Raw genomic sequence first — 17,500 nt, forward strand, 5'->3', positions numbered from 1 at the left:
GGTTCTTAGCCACGTAAAATAAGTCTAATCCTTCGGGCCAGCCCTAGGAGAGCTGTTAATCAGCTCAGTGGTCTGGTAAACTAAAGTATACTTAACTTAAGCACAGAGGCCACTGACTTGAAATTCTGAAGCTTCCAAAGAAATTATGGTGTTCATTAGGAAGAAGTAAGAGGAGATAAAGTTAAATACAGAAAGAAGAGATCCCACTTATTAAAAATGAAAAAACACATCAATAAATAAACCGGAAGTACAAGTGGTATTAAAATTCCTCTGGACGAATAACCTCAGATTCTCTTTCAATATCAACATGGAATCGACGTTCAGGCGACGGACCTAGAATGTACAATACGGGTAGTGCCGTCAAGTGCACTTCACGTGGTGTACTGTAGGCATTACAAGACGCGTTTGCAGCTTCCCTTTATCCGCTAGATGCATCCACTTTCTAGCTGTTTAGATTAATCTCTATTCTTGCTGTCCAACACCTCTAACTATTACTGCCTGGTGTAACTGCGGGTTTTTCTCCCAAATCCGCCTTTAGAACTGGAATATAAGACTTAGGCGCTGAAAGGAAAATTGAGAGTAAGAGGTCTGAAAGGTGTAACAGGAGGATAACCTCGCAGTTTTCCTATGAAGTAAGACGGAAGAAAGAGAATATGATTGGAGGTACAGTAAAAGGAATGAAAGGGGTTATAGCAGCTAGGGACCTAAGGAAGGGACGCTACAAAAAAAACTTTATTGTCTACAGCGCACAGCATGAGGTGCACTGGCGGCACTAACACCCCCCCCCCCAACAGATTGAAAACAGCTTCGTTTTTATAAAAACTAATAATAAAGTAGCCTAACCTGATATACATATGATATTATTAGGGTAAAATAAAGGGCGAGAACAACTTATTTTGATTTGCTGAAACGGCAGAATATGCGATGGGACTTTTTATCAATTCAAAGCGGCCGCCAGAGAGTCAAGAGGTCAAATAAAGGATTTGGCAGGATATGACCTCCAAATCACCTTGATGTTTCTTTTAACTATCTATACATTATGGCTTTTCTGAGAACGTGGGCGCGCGCACACACATGAACACATACATACATATACACATGTATATATATACTGTATATACAGTAAATATATATATGCATATATATACACATATGCAGTAAATATATATTCTCACACACACACACACACACACACATATATATATATATATATATATATATATATATATATATATATATATATATATATATATATATATATATATATATATAGAGAGAGAGAGAGAGAGAGAGAGAGAGAGAGAGAGAGAGAGAGAGAGAGAGAGAGAGAGAGAGAGAGAGAGATTGAAGCTTGTTATCCATATAGTAAATGTAGGTGTAGGAAGAGGTGGTTTGCTGGGTGTCACGCGGCCGTTTGACAGGAGGAGGAATCCTTTCCCCAAGTGAATTATAACACTGATAGGAATAGCACTCGCAGAGAGAGAGAGAGAGAGAGAGAGAGAGAGAGAGAGAGAGAGGGCGGAACAGTCCAACTTGAAGCTTCAATGGACTAACCAGAGAATTTCCAACATCTGAACAACACATCTCGTAGGGGTGTAGTGCCGTCAGTACACCTCATGCGGTGCACTGTAGGCATTACTTAAGGTTCTTCGCAGTGTCCCTTCGGCCCCAAACTGCAACCCCTTTCATCCCTGTTACTCAACCTCATAGGTCCCAGCGCTTGGCCTTTGGCCTAAATGTTATATTTCAAATCCAGTCCCTAACCGTTCACGAGTCCACGACCTGATAATCTCAGTCAGTGAATGGGAATTTTATATTAGAGTAAGCAATTAACTGACAGCGAATCTAAACACTTTAAATACTGATAGAAGTTTAGGTTCAACTTAAAATCCTCCCGAAATATAGAATAATCAGTTGGCAGAAAAGACAGGGGAACCAGGATGAATCCACGGTTCAATAATTGCAGGTTCACGATTCATGTTGAGTAGATTTTTATCATCGCAGAAAAATATACCATTTCTCCTTGTCCCAGGGCCAATTTGTTCTCCAAAATATATAGTTAAACTTTAAAATGTGTAGTGAAACTTGAAAAATATAATGAAACTTCAAAATATACAGTTAAACTTCAAAATGTATAGTGAAACTTCAAAATATATACAGCAAAACTTCAAAATATATAATGACACTTCAAAATATATAGTGAAACTTCAAAATATACAGTGAAAATTCAAATTATATAGTGAAACTTCAAAGTATTTACTGAAACTTCAAAATATATACTGAAACCTCAAAATACCTAGTAAAACTTCAAAATACAGGATGAAACTTCAAAATATATCGTTAAACTTCAAAATATGCAGTGAAACTTTAAAATATATATAGTGAAACTTCAAAACATACAGTGAAACCTCAAAATATGTAGTGAAACTTCAAAATACAGACTGTGAAACTTCAAAATACAGAATGAAACTTCAAAATATGCAGTGAAATTTCAAAATACATATAGTGAAACTTCAAAATATATAGTGGCACTTCACCATATATAAGGAAACATCTCACGCTGATCACGAAAGACGGAGGTAAATAAATTTATGGATTAGCAAATACGAGTCTTGCATCCATGATAGGATGAAACTGAGATTCGTAAAAACTCACGGAGTAGGAAAAATCCTACTCTCCTGGAACGATCTGTGGGGATCCTTCCGCCCCATTCCCCTGGTCCCCCCCATACCTTTCCCCACTCCCCCCCTCAAGGGGTCGTCTTAATCTCAATCGTCCAAAGAATTTCTTTTAGTTACGTGTGGGAATAATAATAATAATAATAATAATAATAATAATAATAATAATAATAATAATAATAATAATAATAATAATCTCATCATTTCATTCTCCTCTTCGAGGAATCTCATTCAGGGGATTATACGCTTCTCATTCTTCTCAATCCTTCCCTTGAATTTCTTTTCCTCCTCCGCTTCGCTCCGTCTTCTTTTTATCTCGCTTATTTCTTTTATCTTCCTTTCTTCTTCTTCTTCATTTTTTCGGGAGGAGGTAACATCCGCATCGCTCAGAACATCCAAGCCACAGGCATTTATTGGCGATCCTGAGTGACTGTTTTTAATGATTTACGTTCGGATCCCACGCTGCGTGGGATCAGGAGGGAATCCGATGCGCTTAACTCTCCATTACCGGGGATCTGGTGCATAAGCGACCTGTCTAGCGGGCGGCGCGTATATAGGATTTCAGGCCTCACCATCCACCTTATCATCTAAAGGATCTTCTTCACTGGTAGAATCCCCAAGTCTATTCGCTCCCACTTTCCAGGGCGGGAAATTTCTCTCAAGGAAAGAGATTTGGACGAGGTCGTTATAGCTTTCAAGGGCTCACCGCAGTTACAACAGGCGGCGGAAAACAAAAAGAGAGAGAGAGAGAGAGAGAGAGAGAGAGAGAGAGAGAGAGAGAGAGAGAGAGAGAGAGAGATGATAAACTCTGCGAAGGTTTTTTTTCTCTTGGAAATGTTGAAATCGCATAGCGTAAAATTCTCAACGAAATCAAAGGTCGTTATAGCTTTCCAAGGCTTACCGCAGTTACAGCGGAGAGAGAGAGAGAGAGAGAGAGAGAGAGAGAGAGAGAGAGAGAGAGAGAGAGAGAGAGAGAGAGAATGATATACTCTGCGAAGGTTTTTTCTGCTTGGAAATGTTGAAATCGCAAAGCGTAAAATTCTTAACAAAATCAAAGGTCGTTATAGCTTTCCAAGGCTCACCGCAGTTACAGCAGAGAGAGAGAGAGAGAGAGAGAGAGAGAGAGAGAGAGAGAGAGAGAGAGAGAGATGATAAACTCTGCGAAGGTTTTTTCCTCTTGAAAATGTTGAAATCGCAAAGCGTAAAATTCTTAACAAAATCAAAGGTCGTTATAGCTTTCCAGGGCTCACCGCAGTTACAGCACAGAGAGAGAGAGAGAGAGAGAGAGAGAGAGAGAGAGAGAGAGAGAGAGAGAGAGATTCAAGTGTACTGTCACTAGACAGGAAAAATAAACGGCACTTGAAAGTGGCACAGTCAGCCTGACCTCACCTCACCTTAGAAGTAATAAAGAAGTGATCTCACCCCGAAAAATATCAGTCTTGGCATATATCCAATATTAATCTTTATTATATTTATCATTATTTAGAAGATGAAGAACCGTATTCATAAGGAACAAGCCCACCAAAGGGGCCATTACCTGGAAATTCAAACTTCCGAAGAATATTATGGTGTTCATTCGAAAGAAGTAACAGGAGGTAATGGGGAAAACAGAAAGAAGAGATCACGTATTAAAAATGGGAGAATAAATTAACAATAAATGAATAAATATGAAAAAATTTAAGTAATGATTAAAATACAATCCGCTTTACGTAGATGCCTACTGCTACATTCAAAACTTAGAAAGAAGGTCCGTACCAGGTAGTGCCGTCAGTGCACCTCACGCGGTCCACTGTAGGCATTACTTTAGATTAGTGACAGCGTCCCTTCGACCCATAGCTGCAACCCCTTTCATTCCTCTTACTATACCTCCGTTCCCATTCCCTTTCTTCCACCCTCTCCTAGCAATTGCTCCAACATTATTTGCACAGCTGATTGACCTCATAGGTCCCCGCGCTTGGTCTTTGGCCTAAATTTGATATTTCAATTCCTGTTCCTAACCATGCACGAGCTCACAGACCAGATACGATTAGTCAGTGAATGGGAATCACTTTATATAATCTACTGGAGTGGACGTGCGTTGTTGGACTGCATGTTTCCTGAACTGATATCACAAAACTGAGTATGTTCCGAAGCTTTTGGACCTGAAATAGATAAATATACACCAAAAATATAACATAAATAGATATATATACACCAAATATAACATAACCTTTAGAAATTACTCCGATATTCTTTTGTCTGGTGGTAGGTTAATGTGGCTTTTTCTTAGCAACATTCGCTTCAGGGTGTGACGTCCCTGCCTACAAGAGCTGAGGCTGATTCACATTATACCATCACGTCACCGACACGTCACGTCACGTCACCGTCCCATCATCAGCCGTGCCTTGTATTCACACTATCCATCACGATCCCCGTTGTTCAGTTCGTGCCCAACCTCCCGGTAGTCATGGCGCCTCACAGATTTAGCGTTAAGAAACTTGCATTATAAGCACCGTCACGTCACGTCAAAATATTCTTTCCAAGGAAACATGTCGTGAAGTGACGGTGGATGCCGTGTGCTTGATGGTGTGAACAAGTCCATTTGATTGCATGTAAGATATACTCACGTACTTTGACGTGACGTGAAGTGTCGGTGACATGATGTTATAATGTGAATCAGCTTTTTTAGGGTCGAAGAGACTTTAATCTTGGCAGGAAAATATTCTAGGAGAAGGACGCCCCGAAATCAGCGGGTGGAAGGGACACTTCAGTCTTGGCAGGCAAACCTTCAAAGAGAAGGCTACTCTGAATACAAACTTTGTTCTCCAACCATCGACTGTGCCATAGCCATTGTACCGTGGCCTTCCATGGTCTTGGGTTTGAGTTCCCTTGCTTGAGGGTACAACCAGGCATTTTTCCTCTTTTTCGTTCACTTTCTTGTTATTTTTCGAAAGGTGCGTAGGACAGGCTGATGGGAAAGAAAAAGTTGCTTGGTTGATTGTCGGGAAAGCGCCTTCTATGCCTAATCTTTTCCTTATCTCTTTTTATAATCTATTCAATCCACCGTGACTGCCCTCCCCAAGTCGTTGTGGCAAACCTGGCGGGTTTGTTTTTTGCATTGGGAGGTGTCCCGGCTCCACTTTGTCGACCAATTGCTTCCGGTGCTTATTTTAATGACATACGAACAGCTTTAGTCATCCTTTTAATGACATTATTGTAAATACCGTAAATACTGTTGTTGTTGATTCTATCGTTTGTTGTTTATTGATTTTTCCTGTTGTTGTTGTTGTTAGGATTCTATTTATTAAATTTGCTTCCGATTTCATGTTAATTCAAATCCTTTCGGGAGACATTGAGCTGAACCCTGGGATAGCTACTCATTACCGTAAGAAATATTGCAGAGTACTCTACTCAAATATTCGAGGCTTAAGGTCAAATCTTCTTGATCTCCTGAATTGTGCCCGTAATTACGATTTGATGCTTTTATCTGAGACACTTGCTTAGTAGTAACAAGTCAAAGATTTAGTTTTAATCCCAGGGTTTGGTGACCCCGACTTTATTTAATCATCGTACCATCCCACACACGCAAGGCATGGCTGTATACACTACATCTTGACGGCCTATGTACCGTCAGAAAAACTTGAAGTGTAGTTACCATGAAGTTCTTTGTATTAAGATATTCAGTAAGTTCTACAGTGTCTATGTATTTGCTGTTTACCGCAATCCAAATATAGTCGATTCAATATGTGACTGTCTTCTGGAAAGGATGCGTATGGCTCATTCACAGGATTCAAAAGTTTCATTCATTTATTGGAGGAGACTGCAGTGCAAAGCATAGTGAGTGGCTGAATTCAAATTCCAAAGGTCAACATGGCATGTCTGCTCTTGAGTTCTATGTATCCTCCGATTTTGCCCACCTAATTGAGGAACCAAAGTATACTTCTGGTAACAGATTAGACCTCATATTCGCAGACGTTCCAGCAATTGCCAAGCCCAAGGTCTGTGAATATATAGGCACTTCTGGTCACCGCGCCATTGAGATGGACATGTCTGTCAATCAGTATATTCCTAATTCCACCGCTGGAAAAACAATCTGGCTGAAATCCAGAGACAACTGGGGTCGCGTTATTGAAGCTTGTCCGACACTTAATATTTCAGATGCTATCTCGTATCCAAATCCCAATAAGTTAAATGAAAATTTTTTGGAAGCTTGAATTTCAAGTCAATGGACCCTGTGGTGGGCTTGTCCCATAGGAATAGGGTTCATCTTCTGAACAAATAATAATAATAATAATAATAATAATAATAATAATAATAATAATAATAATATATGAAGGGAGTAGACCCTCTTTTAAACAGGTCTTATTAAAAAGGATGGCTGTATTATGCTAATTTATTTTATATAGTGTCTTTTCTATCTTCCTTATGATTCGCTTTTCAGGCTCAGCGATGTTAGTCAGCAACTGGCCGATATTCATGTGGGAAAAGGATAGTGTGCGGAATATGGGAAGTCTTTTATTAAAATATCCAATCAGAAATCGTTCGTCTGGATTCAGGTTCTATTTTAGGTACCGTCGACATGTTTCGACCAGCTCGTTGGTCATCCTCTCGACGTGGTTGCAGAAGGTCTGAAGAAACGAGGTGCTCGGGTTGGTATTTATAGGGGGGTCTTGATCGCGAGCACATCGACCTGGGAAAATAGGCTCCGCCCGAGGGTACATGCCCCGGGCAGCCAATCATAATTCAGCACCGATCAAGACCCCCCTATAAATACCAACCCGAGCACCTCGTTTCTTCAGACCTTCTGCAACCACGTCGAGAGGATGACCAACGAGCTGGTCGAAACATGTCGACGGTACCTACAATAGAACCTGAATCCAGACGAACGATTTCTGATTGGATATTTTAATAAAAGACTTCCCATATTCCGCACACTATCCTTTTCCAACATGAATATCGGCCAGTTGCTGACTAACATTGCTGAGCCTGAAAAGCGAATCATAAGGAAGATAGAAAAGACACTATATAAGATAAATTCGCATAATACAGCCATCCTTTTTAATAATAATAATAATAATAATAATAATAATAATCTTTGGAAGACTGAATTTCAAGTCAATGGCCCCTATGGTGGACTTATTCCATATGAATAGGTTTCATCTACTGAATAATAACAATAATAATTCTGAGACTTTAACAGCTTTTGTTAATTAAATCTGAACAATCTGCACTTCAATAATCTTTCCTTTAAGAAAGCAGCTGTGTAAAAATCAATACTTTATGGAACGAAACAGGCAAAACAAAAAATGCTCAAATTGACTGTTTCGTTGCTCCTCGTATCTGAGACTGGAAATGATGCATTGGGAAGGAAGTTTTAATTTCCTTAACTCGATCTGAATAGTTGACGCCATTTGCATTTCGCTTATATTAGAGAGAGAGAGAGAGAGAGAGAGAGAGAGAGAGAGAGAGAGAGAGAGAGAGAGAGAGAGAGAGAGAGAGAGTGTAACTGCCTGACTTGTTTTCTCAAAACTGAAGGATTTGTTTACTTTGTACTGAAGAGGAGAGAGAGAGAGAGAGAGAGAGAGAGAGAGAGAGAGAGAGAGAGAGAGAGAGAGAGAGAGAGAGAGTAACAGCCTGACTTGTTTTCTCAAAACTGAAGGATTTGTTTACTTTGTACTGTAGAGAGAGAGAGAGAGAGAGAGAGAGAGAGAGAGAGAGAGAGAGAGAGAGAGAGAGAGAGAGAGAGAGAGAGACTGCCTGATAAGTTTTCTCAAAACTGAAGGATTTGTTTACTTTGCACAGTAGGGAAGAGAGAGAGAGAGAGAGAGAGAGAGAGAGAGAGAGAGAGAGAGAGAGAAAAAAGTTAAGTATACCTTAGTTTTACCAGACCACTGAGCTGATTAGCAGCTCTCCTAGGATAGAGAGAGAGAGAGAGAGAGAGAGAGAGAGAGAGAGAGAGAGAGAGAGAGAGAGTTCGGCAATAACTTTCATCCTTTTTGTAACGGAAAGTTGGAAAAAATAACAAAACTTCGCTCAGCTGTACAGCGTCATGAACTAAATTGAATATCTGCAAAGATATTCAATTTCGTAGCTAGATTTCAGGTCTTCTTTCATAAATTGGAACTTCAGAAGTTCAAGCGAAGATGCAATGCATTACTACCCTAACACTAGTCTTCTTGTATTTTAACACTTTTGTTATTTATTTATTTATCTATACATTAATTATCTTTTTTAATAAATGGAATCTCTGCTTTCTGTATAATAGACACCTTAATATTCTTTGGAAGCTTGAATTTCAAGTCAATGGCCCCTGTGGTGGGGTTGTTCCATATAGGTTTCATCTGCTGAATAATAATAATAATAATAATAATAATAATAATAATAATGCTGTATATCAGGTCCACAATAATATTCAATGGTGAATTCTTGTTGATTTTATAAAAAAGTTTTTTTATAAAATCAACAAGAATTCACTAATGAATATTATTGTGACCTGATATACAGCATATCCTGTTCTCGATCTAGAGGAGAAAGACCTAATAATAATAATAATAATAATAATAATAATAATAATAATAATAATAATAATAATAATAATAAAATCTGAAGAGGGGTTCTCTCTGACAGCCACTGGGTCCTGTCCTCGAGCATGGATTCTCCTGATAAGAATCCACGTTGCATCTTTTCACTCTGCAACTTCTTCCTCTTCCGAGAGTCGAAACATTTTTATAACTTGAATCTTGTTCTCCCTGTGGATGGGAATTTATTGTATATAACTTTTCTCTCTCTCTCTTTCTTTTTCGGTATCAATGTTTATAATAACCTCTCTTTCTCTCTCTCTCTATATATATATCAATATATTTATAATAATCTCTCTTTCGATTCAATATCTATAATAATCTCTCTCAATCTTTCGATATCAATGTTTATAATAATCTCTCTCGCTTTCCATATCAGTTTATAATAATTTCTCTCTCTCTTACTCACTCTTTCGATATTAATGTTTATATATATCTCTCTCTCTATCTTTCTCACTCTTTCGATATCAATGTTTATATCTCTCTCTCTTTCGATATCAACATTTATAATAATCTCTCTCTCTTCCTCTCTCACTGGATAAAAATAATTATAACTTAACGTCCAGTAATACTGTTATAGAACTCTTCTCTCTCTCGCCACAAGTATTTAAAATAATCTCTCATTCTCTATCGATATCATTATCAACACTTATCCATCTACCTCTCTTTCTCTCTCTCACTAGATGAAAATGCTTATAATAACTTTATGTTCCAATACTACTGTCATATAACTTTTCTCTCGCCATCAGTATTTGTAATAATCTCTCTCTCTCTCTAGAAAATAATACTTATAACTTTACGTCTAGTACTACTTATCGAATTTATTTTCTTTCAAGCGCACTCTTGAAGGGTAGACTTGAAAACACACACACGCAAACACACACACACACACTCACACAAACGAATTACTTTCGAGAGCAGCAACGTCCTCACTTCGGAAATGACGCACAAAGCAGCAACAACAACTCAACCTCCACCCCCCCCAACCCCCACAACACCCGCTTCAGAGGGGGAGAGAGGCGTGTCGAGGGTGCTTGATTACGCTCTGGCCCTTTATATGCTAAAGTACAAGAACCTCCTGCCGACAACGAAGCAGGAGACAAGTTTTAGGTCAAGAGACCTCTGGAGTGCCTTCTCGATCCCGAGTTAAGCTCGACTAAGCCTCCAGCCCGATACACAGGCGGCAGACCGTTCGCGCTCTGACGCCTCTCTCTCTCTCTCTCTCTCTGGGGGAGAGCCGTAGGATTATCTTGCATTATCGAAGATAGGCCAAAGGGAGGAGATACACTGATGCATCTTCTTTTTTTTTTTTTTTGATGTTTTCGGCAGAGCGGGCAACAAATGTATTATACTCTATTGAGTCTATTCTACAGGTAGGACCCCCCCCAAGGTGAAGAGATATCTTTTACCTTTTTTCCATGTTTTCGGCAGAACAGGTGACAACTGTGTTACTCTATTTCAAAGGTAGGACCCATTTCCCACCACCCCAAGGTGTGATAGTCTTTTAACTAATTTACCTATGAAGGCATTACGACGAGATATATTGAAGGTATTACATAGAGATATATTTCACCTTTTTTTCATGTTTTCGGCAGAGCAGGTGACAATTGTATTACTCTGTTTTAAAGGTAGGACCCATTCCCAACACACCCCCCAAAAAGGTGTGATAGTCTTTAAACTATTCAGTAAAGATTTGGCAGTCTTTATCCTATTTACTTATGCAAGTAACACTTTTCCTGATTGCTTATTGAACGGAATGGAACATAGTATTTAGGCCGAAGGCCAAGCGCTGAAAGGAAAATCAAGAGTGAGAGGTTTAAAAGGTGTAACAGGATGAAATCCTCGCAGTTTCACTATTAAAAATTGTTAGAAAAGGGTGGAAAGTAAGATGAGGAAAGACTATGAATGGAGGTACAGTAAAAGGAATGAAAGGGGTTGCAGCTAAGGGCCTAAGGAAGGGACGCTGCATAGGACCTCAAGTAATGCCTACAGTGCACCACTCTGCGGGGGGGGGGTTTCAATAATTACTGTGACAATGCTCCACTTGGAAGTAACCTCTAAAACGACGTTGCCTACGACGGGAAAAGAAGGGGAACACGTCTCCCCCCCTCCCCCTTAACACATCATACCTTATTTGCTGTTGTTCCCGCTCGAGAGTATGATCAAATTCAGAAGTAAAAGTAATTACATAAATAATGGTAGTCCTTTTTCAAAAGAGAGAGAGAAAAAATTATGACAAATATTTATAGAGCAGTTCTCGTCAGAATTGGACTGAAGGCCTACCTTAGCAAACTCAGTGCAAACTCCACGAGTCATCATACAAACTCCTCTTGTCTTTGATCCAAAATCATCTGAGCATCTTCTTTCAAATTTCTTGTCTAAATACAAATCAAATGTCGGACCTAAAAGAATCCTTTTTCTTTTTGCTTTCTTTTTTTCTGTTCCAACCTGGAAAAAATACAAAAAAAAGGGTAGAATTGAAACACGCTTCAAATTCCACTTCTGTTATTTACATGAGAAACAACACAACAATAAACATACTGGAGACACAGGTACGATAACTTACAAGTAGAATCAGAATGACTATTATGCGTGGCTAACATCATCTTTGCGAATTTGAAGATCTCGGACAATACATTTTATTTTATTTCCCAACTATTCAGCAAAGTAGCCTTTACACACAAAGGACTCGCTATAAAAGAATGATGAATCAATGATTTTCTTTTATTTTTCTATATATATATATTTTTTTTGCAATGGAGAAGCAACAATGGTGTGCTCTTACACATAGGTTATCGTGCATCCGGCTGGCTGGAGCCATCACCACCCCGCCAAAACTTTTACAAGATGGCAACACATCGGTTCTTCTATTGCGCTTATTACCCATCCATAGAAGGGTGGCAAGAAGCTCCTGTTTTACAAACTCTAAGAGAAAAAAGGGTCTCGTGAATGCTTCATGCTTCAGTACAAGATGCACGATAAACACCTGGATTGAAAAAAGGATTGAGAATCGAATGTCATCCTAAATACAGACCACTTGGAAACTCACTAAACAACTCGTATTTAAAAGACGCGACATCTTGACGAGTCAGTTACCGGACATTCGAGATATCTAACTCGGGACCTTTTCACTCAGTGGCTTCGTTTGTCCCAGCCAATGGCGAAGGTCATTTCTTTTTATTTAAGTACTTTGCCGCCCTTGAGGAACAGTGCAGGTCAAGGGGTAACTACCACATGCAGAATGAAACCGCCGATAGCTACCTTATTGATATCCATTTGAAGCTGTTCGGTTAAAAATCTACGCGCAGTCTTATTGTCAACAAATATCTTTTCTAATACTGATTGGAGAAGTTGTACAATACACACTTAGAGCAGCAGTGCATAGGCCAAGGGCAAGTCGGAGAGACCGCGGTGGATGGCCTCAACGCTCTTTTAAAACTAAATTTGAGACGGTCGCAGACAGGAATTATCTATTGGCTATTAAATCAAAGTCTTCTAAGGGAAAATCTGGTTGTTTTAGAAATGCAGTCAACGATATTAGCAAATCGAAAAATGGAATGGCACAGCATATGACGTAAAAAAATAAAAAAAGGTAAAAAAAAAACCATGGAAATCGTCCATCTCTGGTCATCTTCCTTTTCAACTTTTTCTCAAATCCATCCACCGTCATCCCCCAATGCCGTCAGCCAAAATATATATACACTGCTGCTTTATAACAGACAGACACGAAGAAGGTTAAAAGACTATGTACAGACATGAAAGAAGAATCACCGATACCCAATTCCAATCGACTTCTTGATGAAAAAATTCGTAGTTTATCAGCCAATCAAGTGACTATACAGTCGCTGCATATTTAAAATATCACTACACGATTTTTTCCTGTGATATTTTAAGAACACGGTAAGACCGTTTGAGGCGTCTGGGTGATTCTTCTTCTACCGGGAATGACTGAAGAACTAAATTTCTCTTTTTTTTTATTTGTTTTAATCATTTTAGAATAATCGTTGGAAGCCTGTGAGAGTAAGTGATTGCAAGCCAGTGATTGTCTCTCAGTAAAACATGAATTCAAACCAACAGAACATAGAGACCACTTTTATTTCTTCGCTGGTGGATACTTGTGGTCCAGTGGGAAAGGGAACTTTGTAAAAGCACAGACAATGAAATAAAAAAAAATACACAGTATCGAAAATGTAACGTTGCTACATGAATACGTGGAAATGTTCGGCGAAATTTGTCATTTAGGCCTACATGGAGAAATATTTGAGAAAATAATAATATTCACAATCCTACTGTGATTATACTCCAGCTAATATGTTATTGAATTCAAACTTAATTAACTCAAACTGTTTCCTGGTTGGCAACTGGAAGAAACAAATTCAGTCAAACACGAACTTAGGCTCATTCTACACCAACTTAGGCCTACCTAATAAATAATGACTAGATATCTTGAAAGGTACGTTGGTTTCGTCTTAACGAAAATGCAGTCTGAACGAATGAAATGTAAATCAATAAAAGGCTTTCGAAGCAAGAGCAACATGGCCACCAATTATGCTGTGAATGGAATGTAGCGAAGTACGGTACAGCGAGACTCATGGTACTAACAGTGGTCATTCAGTATCTTTCGTTTTACGTGTCTGATTGGTGACGGGTGTGCAAATGTGTCTAGCCTATGGAAGGAGAGAGAATAATCCATATATCGAAAGATATTCACTCTATAATACAGCTATGCATTTACCTTTGGCCTCTAAATGATTAATTAATGATCATGGAATCGATAAAAACATACGTAAAATCCCTACTCTAAGAGTGAGCTATACATTGAACACTGAGTGACTAGCGAGAAGTTTTATCCTCTTCTGAAAGGGTAATGAATGTCTCTAATCATTTCTCCTGCGGCGTCGCCGTCGGAATACATAAATGAAATCCAAGACGAGAAACAAAAGAGGGGGTTAATGACACAAGCGCAAATCATCACAAATCATAATATCACATTGAACGTGTGAGTAAGTGAGTGAGGCTGACTTTATTAAAAGGCGAGCGTTTGACTCCAGTTCTGTTTTTGGCAACAATAATATCAGAAGTCGCGACAGCCACCGGGGGAAGAGGAACGCTGTTCCGTTGGTAGAGGGAGAGGAGGAGGAGGAGGAGAAGGAGGGGGAGGGAGTATGAGGAGGAGCAGGAGGAGGAGGAAAGCCCCTCTCGTCTCCTCCCTAACAGTGCCATCAGCCCCAGGGCCCCAGAAACGACCGCTATCAACCCTCCTTGGGTCGCACCTCCTCTCTGGCGGCCATTTCTGCTCGAGGCTCTTGCTGGATTGCCTGCTGGCCCTCGCCGCCGCCGCGCCCTCCTTCGGCGCGGGGGGGAGCGGTGTGGGCTGACTCGGGGGTAGCAGGGCGGTGGTGCTCCTTCCTCGAATGGTCGTGGCGGATGTCGTCTCCGCTCTCGCCGCCTTCCACCTTGTGTCCGTCGATAGTGCGGTAGATTTGGGTGAGGTGTTTGAAGATGTACTGAGGACCCAGCCCCTCGCGGGCGCTGCTGGCGCTCCCGCTGCTGCTGCGACTACAGCTGCGGCGGTCTCCGTTCTCCTCGTCGCTGGTGTCGGCCGTGTCCGGGTGTGGCCTCGACGGTGGGTGGAATGCGGACACCCGATCGTCGCCGCCCTGGAGGACGCCCATCGAGGGCGGGGCCGACACCGGGGGCAGCTCTTCGCGAGGAGGTCGGGAGTCTAGGAGTGTGGGCGAGTTTCGCGATGTGACAGACTTGGAGGTGGGGATGGAGGAGTGGGAGGAGGTGATGGGTGGGTGGAGACCCAGCCCACCTCCGCCGCCTCCCCCTATGGTCGTCTCTTTGTGTTGGAGAGCCTGGGTGGCCGCCATCGTGCGGAGCTGGCCTGCTAGACGCAAGTCGAGGAGTAGTCGGTAGGGGTCGAGGGGAGTGGGCGGGACGTGGGCGGCCAGAGGTACTTGTGGGCGGAGGAGTGATGCCCTGGAGCTCCATGGGTTCAGCACGTCGTGTGGAGGCGGCACTGACGAGTGTAAAAAGGGCGCCTGCATAAGAAAGGGTGCCGGAAGAGCCTCCGGCGGGTGCTGCTCGCTCTCCCGCCCGTCTGTGTCGAGGCGAGGCCTCTTGGCACCGCCTTCGTCCTCGCTGGAGCTGAGAGCCGACACGTCGGAGAAGAGGGAGCGCTTCACGCCCTTCTCGGGATGCAGCTGCGGCGCCGCCGGGGAGCGATGCGTAGCAGCTGCCAAGTCCAGCGGCGGGGGCATGACGGTCGGGGGCAGGGAGGGCGGCGGCGGGGGGGCGCTCTTGGCCAAGAGGGCGGCGCGGATCTGCTGTTGCAGAGTCTGGTCTGGTGGCAGGCCGGGCGTGCCGGCCCGGGGCGCCATCCGCCGCAGGAGGTCGCTGAAGAAGTTGCCGGGGAAGGGCGTGGACATGTTGAAGAGGTAGGGGGGCGTGGCGGAGACCAGCTGCGACACGAACTGGAAGGTGTTGAAGTTGTGCAGGTGTCGGGGCGGGGCGTCGCCAGAACCTCGGACTCCGCTCAGGTTGGCCTCCGGCGTCGCCATCTGTCGGGGGGAGAAAATCAGACATTTCAGGACGCGGGCATTGTGGGTGGACATTCTTAATTTCAGAAAACGGACATGATAAATATCAGGAAACAGGCATTGTGGGTGGATATTAAACATTTCAGAAAACGGACATTGTGGGTGGACATTAAACATTTAAAAAAACAGACATCATAAATTTCATAAAACGGGCATTGTGGGTGGACATTAAACATTTCAAAAAACGGACATCATAAATTTCATAAAACGGACATTGTGGGTGGACATTAAACATTTCAGAAAAGGGATATAATAAATTTCATAAAACGGACATTGTGGGTAGTCATTATTAATTTCAGAAAACGGAATTGCAAATATCCGAAAACGGACATTGTGGGTGGACATTAAACATTTCAGAAAACGGGCATCATAAATTTCAGAAAACGGACATGACAAATATCCGAAAACGGACATTGTGGGTGGACATTATTAATTTCAGAAAACGGACATTACAAATATCCGAAAACGGACATTGTGGGTGGACACTGAACATTTCAGAAAACGGGCATTATAAATATCAGGAAACGGACATTGTGAGTCGACATTATAAAATAAAAAAATAAAAATATGTTAAAATATTCCAATTTCTGGTATCTGCAAGATTATCAAGCAAATGAGTGAATTATCTTTTACTGAACTCTTAAAAGGACATTGTGGGTGGACATTATAAAATAAATTAAAATAAAAAATGCTTATGAATTCCAATTTCTGGTCTAAGCAAGGTTATCAAACAAATGAATGAATGAATATATATATATATATATATATATATATATATATATATATATATATATATATATATATATATATATATATATATATATATATATATATATATATATATATAATCTTTATTGGGCTCTTCAGAAAAACATTTTACGATATAAGGCCCTTTCCTACAGCTGAACTGTTTTAACCTCATTGTCTTACATTAGAGAGAGAGAGAGAGAGAGAGAGAGAGAGAGAGAGAGAGAGAGAGAGAGAGAGAGAGATTACACTATTTCTATTCATTTTATAAATAGGACAAATTCTTGATATTTTTTTCCGGTGAACCGACATCCTCTTCAAAGAACCCCCGTAGGAGGGTAGCGCCGTCAGTGCATCTCGCGTGGTGCACTGTAAGCATTACTTAGGGGTCTTCGCAGCGTCCCTTGGGCCCCTAGTTGCAACCTCTCTCTCATTCCTTTTACTGTACCTCCGTTCTTAGTCTTCCTTCCATCTTACTTTCCTCAACCTTTTCCTAACAACTGATTCATAATGCAACTGGGAGCTTTTCCTCCTGTTATGCATTTAAAACCTTTTTACTGTCAATTTCCGTTTCAGCGCTGAATGACCTCATAGGTTCCACAGCCTGGCCTTTGGCCTAAATTCTAAATATTCTATTCTTCTATTCAAACGAAAGTGGTGACTTTTAACACAGACTTCCCGAAAGGAAAACAATTTCTCCCAGCTTTATATTTCGTTAAAGTAACTCAAAATGTCAGAGCAGAAAACGGAATACATTAAGAGAAACTAAAAATAAGAATTCTCCGCAATTCTCCAGTAAAACAAATATATAAAAGTATTACTGAGGCCCAGTGTACAAAAATCATGCCAAAAACGTAAAAAAATATAAATATATCTATAAACAAGTGAAAAAATGTATTCCGTGCCCAGCCAG

General features: G+C 40.9%; 1 protein-coding gene across 1 annotated transcript in view; it reads right to left on the reverse strand.

The window, feature by feature from the left end:
* Positions 1-11,723: 11,723 nt before the first annotated feature.
* LOC136825804 (ras-associated and pleckstrin homology domains-containing protein 1-like) overlaps positions 11,724-17,500 on the reverse strand; it is a 150,017-nt gene continuing 144,240 nt past the window's right edge. Inside the window, exon 2 of the mRNA XM_067082734.1 lies at positions 11,724-15,801. Within this exon, the coding sequence (XP_066938835.1) occupies positions 14,488-15,801 (1,314 nt within the window). The 3' untranslated portion in view covers positions 11,724-14,487. The remainder of the gene's footprint in view (positions 15,802-17,500) is intronic.

The sequence above is a fragment of the Macrobrachium rosenbergii genome, chromosome 39, assembly GCF_040412425.1.
Source record: "Macrobrachium rosenbergii isolate ZJJX-2024 chromosome 39, ASM4041242v1, whole genome shotgun sequence".
NCBI classification, from domain to species: domain Eukaryota; kingdom Metazoa; phylum Arthropoda; class Malacostraca; order Decapoda; family Palaemonidae; genus Macrobrachium; species Macrobrachium rosenbergii.